The sequence below is a fragment of the Notothenia coriiceps genome, unplaced genomic scaffold, assembly GCF_000735185.1.
Source record: "Notothenia coriiceps isolate Sejong01 unplaced genomic scaffold, NC01 NC01_scaffold00036420, whole genome shotgun sequence".
Taxonomy (NCBI): domain Eukaryota; kingdom Metazoa; phylum Chordata; class Actinopteri; order Perciformes; family Nototheniidae; genus Notothenia; species Notothenia coriiceps.
In genome coordinates, this window is record NW_011369121.1 from 1 (window position 1) to 4,057 (window position 4,057).

General features: G+C 41.0%; 1 protein-coding gene across 1 annotated transcript; it reads left to right on the forward strand.

The window, feature by feature from the left end:
- Positions 1 to 15: 15 nt before the first annotated feature.
- On the forward strand, positions 16 to 3,427 carry LOC104963804 (protein FAM195A-like). The gene is made up of 3 exons (XM_010792443.1): positions 16 to 1,596; positions 1,726 to 1,795; positions 3,268 to 3,427. The coding sequence occupies exons 1-3, from the start codon at positions 1,542 to 1,544 to the stop codon at positions 3,425 to 3,427; spliced, it is 285 nt and encodes a 94-aa protein (XP_010790745.1). The 5' UTR covers positions 16 to 1,541.
- Positions 3,428 to 4,057: the final 630 nt, after the last annotated feature.

Here is a 4,057-nt window from a genome sequence, read left to right on the forward strand (position 1 = left end):
ACACAAGTAATTTAAGGCATGCATTCAATAATATTGAGAACGGCAATTTCTTTCTCAGTTTTCTGCCAGAAATGTGTCTTTTATTCAAATGCAGTCGGTTTCAAGCGTAAAGGAACACAGAGCAAAACTAATGCAGTCCTTTCAAAACTGGGAATATTGAGTGCTATGTTACCATTACACTGCTAACGGTAATTATTATTCGGCAACTGAATTATCTATGTTGAAGTATTTAGAAAACTTATTTCTGACAAAAGAAGCTAAAAGATAACAATAAGTGAAGAGCTTACCGGAAACGAAGTGTTGACTACACAATCTGGAGTTAGATGTCGGCTGCCAGTGATCCCTTCTGATGGCAGCCAGCCATTTATTACGACGGTCTAAGACTTTGGGGATCGATACAAACTGTAGTCCGGGGTTCCTTTGGCGAATATTGTCACAGCCCACAGCACAACAAATCCCAGGCATATCCACAAACTTTATTATTCACGATGTGTCTTTCTCTGTTGCTTCCTCCGTGTTCTCTGTTGTTGTAATGACTTGCTGTGACCGGACACCAAAATGGCGGCGCTAGAATACAGTGACGTCACGTGGTAACCATGAATAACATCATCGATAACATAGCCCACAGTTATTCTTCTATGCTTATTGAACGGCAACAACTTCAATGTCGCAGTGCCACCTAGTGGACTGGTAAACTAACATGCAATATATATATATATGACCTTACAACAAATTACATTGCAACCGAGTGATGTAATATCACAATGTGCTCGAATACAAAACAGATAAGTCCTCTAAATGTTGGACATTACATTTCAATTTCACCCAAAGTGACTTACAATAAGATTCAAACACAAATATTCAAACTCACAACAGGAAGGTGCTTGATGGTCTGATTTGCATTTAGTAACCAAACTCAAGCCAACCATAGGATAATTGTGAACAAGGTTTTATTTTGAAAATCCTGTCCGGAAGTACTGCTCTTTATTATGTCTGGCTTGACGCTGGCCAGGCATTGTAGCTTTCCGTCCTGATGAAAATATCAAAGTGTGCACTACTGTCCTTGTATTCTATGACAGAGCAGGGTACCGGATCACCAGCGGAACACAGCGGGTAGAGAGTCCGGCCTGAGTGTCACTGTCCCCGGGCTTCAGAAGGCACAAGGTCCCCCCTCTGCCTGACGGATCCCCGGCTTGTGGAGCAGCTTTCTCCTTGGATGACCTACACGCAACCTCTCTCAGGAGCAGCAGACGTCGTTTCCTTACAGCTGAGCACCTGCTGGTTAGGAGGTGCAGCATTATTTAGACACAGTGGGCAACAAGCCAAAGCGAGGTTCGTCCAGGATTCAGACCGACTCTGGAGCACCTGACGTGGGGAACAAAATAAGACACGTTACGAAAACCTTCTCCTTAACGTGGCTGCGTCAGGAGGAGCGGACAGAGGACTGCGAGTTGCAGAGTTGATATTTCATGTGCGCACCTGATAAGTAAGAAGACATACAGGGTTTAAACACGGACACTGCAGGATATTTCGGCGTTCACATGATGTACACAATCACCAGAGGTCCCAGCAAACTTGTTACACAGCGGCGGACAGGTTAGTACTATGTTATCTAATCTAATGCATTATGCAATGTAACATCAGAATGCGAAGGGAAGTTTTGTAGGCAATGCCACTGTTGACATTGTTCTATGGACACTTTTTAACCCTGGTTTTGTATTTAAGGTCCAACACAACAAATCGAGAGCAAATGTTGCGACTTGAAGCTGAAGCCGACGTCTTGGCTCTCGTCAACGTAAGTAGCTGCTTTGAGTCTTGTTCCAGTGCTGTTGTGTTTACTAAGATTATTTATGCAGACTGTTGAGCTACATGGGGCAGGCGGCATGTGAGCATGTGTGCTGTCAGAGCGATCATGTAACACATGTGTACTTGGGTAACGTTTGTACATACATTATGGGATTTGACCTTCCCGGCAGTTTTCCATACTATATTCTGACACATGGTCATATGAGCATGTATATTACATATGGTGACATCTCATTTTACGAAAACATTTGAGATCAATTATAATATATGGAAAGTAATAGGCCTATATTTATATGTACATAGTATGTGCAATGCTGCAATGATTTGAAGTTACTGGGTCTCATGATTTGGATGTTATTAAAAATGAATGAGAATGTTCAATGAAAGAACAAGACTTTCACCCCAATTTTTTTTTAATGATTTCATAAAAATAATAATAATACAAAGTGGTGTCCTACTTTTACAGTGAAGTTATATTACCTGCTAAGTATGTGCAAATGATTATTTATTGATGGTCCCTGAGTGTGTTGATATTCAGCTAACCATCCTCTGACTGCAGACAGTCTTTGGAACTCAGTTAGAAGACCACGTTGTAAAATATTCAACCTGAAACTAACTTCACCACAGTGAACTTGAGAAGTGCAAATACGGTGGCAGACCTATTTGATTTGCACATTTATCACATAGCCTAAGGTATGTACACTTACAAAATAGTTGTTTTTTTTCACTTTCCCAAAACATTTTTGACAATAACTCTGGGAGTGTGTTCAAGGTCGGTTCAGCCAGCCCAGCTGTGGCTTTGTAAACAAGACTGTGCTCCCTTCATGTGCTGCTCAGAAATACCAACATGTTGTACACAAAATATTAGAAAAACCTCTCAGTGTGATATAATGTATATGCAAAGTGATTTTATAAAGCACTTAAGCAATAACATTGAATAGGCAGTTGATCAACAAGTATAGGCTTTTCTTTAGAGTTATATCTGCAGTTAATATGAAGCTTCAGAGGTTGAAATCCATTCCAGAGAAACTAAATGTGATCGGTAAATGATCTTGCGATTGCATATTAGAGTTGTTCATTGACAGTCTGAGATAAATAAAGTAACATTTGGAATTTGAAGCACTTTAAAAGTGAACCAATGTCTTTCTGTGTGTAAATCATATTCTCTGAAGTTCCTGCTGTTAAAGACAGAGAAAATGAAAAATATATTTCGGGTTATCAAATATATATTTCCAATATCAAGAAGTAACCTCCATGCTCTACTCCACCAAAAGCAAAATAGCCAAGGCTACAAGCATAACTAAATTACACAAAACAAATCATGACGTTTTTTGTAAACTAGCAACCTGCATTTTTGTTCCCATCACTGTGAGATGGCACTCTTTGTGTGTTTTCTTGTGATGCAGCCTGCCCCAATCATCAAGCTGACATTCTTTAATTATCTCCGTGTGATCTCTGCAGCTCTCCTCCCCCAAAGATTGTGTTCAATCGTCTGAATGGGAAGCGCTACCACGGTGCAGCCACACAGAAGAGCCCCTGCCCCGCAGAGGGATTCACTCCTGGACATGAAGAGAACGTCAGATTTGTGCATGAAGGTGAGGGTCTCAAGATCAATACATGATTGGAGGCGGGTAACAGAGCAAGGTCAGAGCTCCAGGGCCAATCCTGAAGCCGTTAGAGATGGGGAGATCCTTCCCTCAAGCTTACAAGGTCAGAGGTAGATAATCTGTTTTTTGTTTTAATTAATTCTTTACAACAACTTCCTGGTTGGGCAGCTGCAATGTTGTGAGGGAAAGATTGTTGGTGGCTGTGGGTTCACAATTCGAATCATTTATAAAAAAAGTAATACAAAAAATGTACTTCTTAAAGGTGGGGTAGGTAATTTTGGAGAAACCAGCTCGAGTGCGCTAGAATTTGAAAATACACAACCGGAAAAAATCTGCCACTTCCTTATAGAGCCCCTCCTCCAACACACACAAACGCGCACATGACCAATGAGGGCACGAGATAAGTTTGTGCAGATGGAAGGCTGACAGGCAGGTAGGCCATCCAGTTATTTTAGCCGGGCCGGCTAAAATGATTGGTCGTGCTTTTTACAGTACTACGGCTTCCACAGATGACATTTTTTAATGGACCTTTTGTCAAAGCACTTAAAGATATTCATTGCTATCGGGATGTTAAGAGCATTCCATGGAATATAACAAAAAATCTATCTCGAGCCGGTTTCTCAAACTTACCTACCCCACCTTTA

Bases quoted from the DNA above. Each gene is read 5' to 3' on its own strand.
- LOC104963804 (XM_010792443.1), top strand. From the start codon at position 1,542: ATGATGTACACAATCACCAGAGGTCCCAGCAAACTTGTTACACAGCGG. The intron at 1,597-1,725 runs GTTAGTACTATG...TTTGTATTTAAG, and splicing joins TGTTACACAGCGGCGGACAG to GTCCAACACAACAAATCGAG. The intron at 1,796-3,267 runs GTAAGTAGCTGC...TGATCTCTGCAG, and splicing joins ACGTCTTGGCTCTCGTCAAC to CTCTCCTCCCCCAAAGATTG.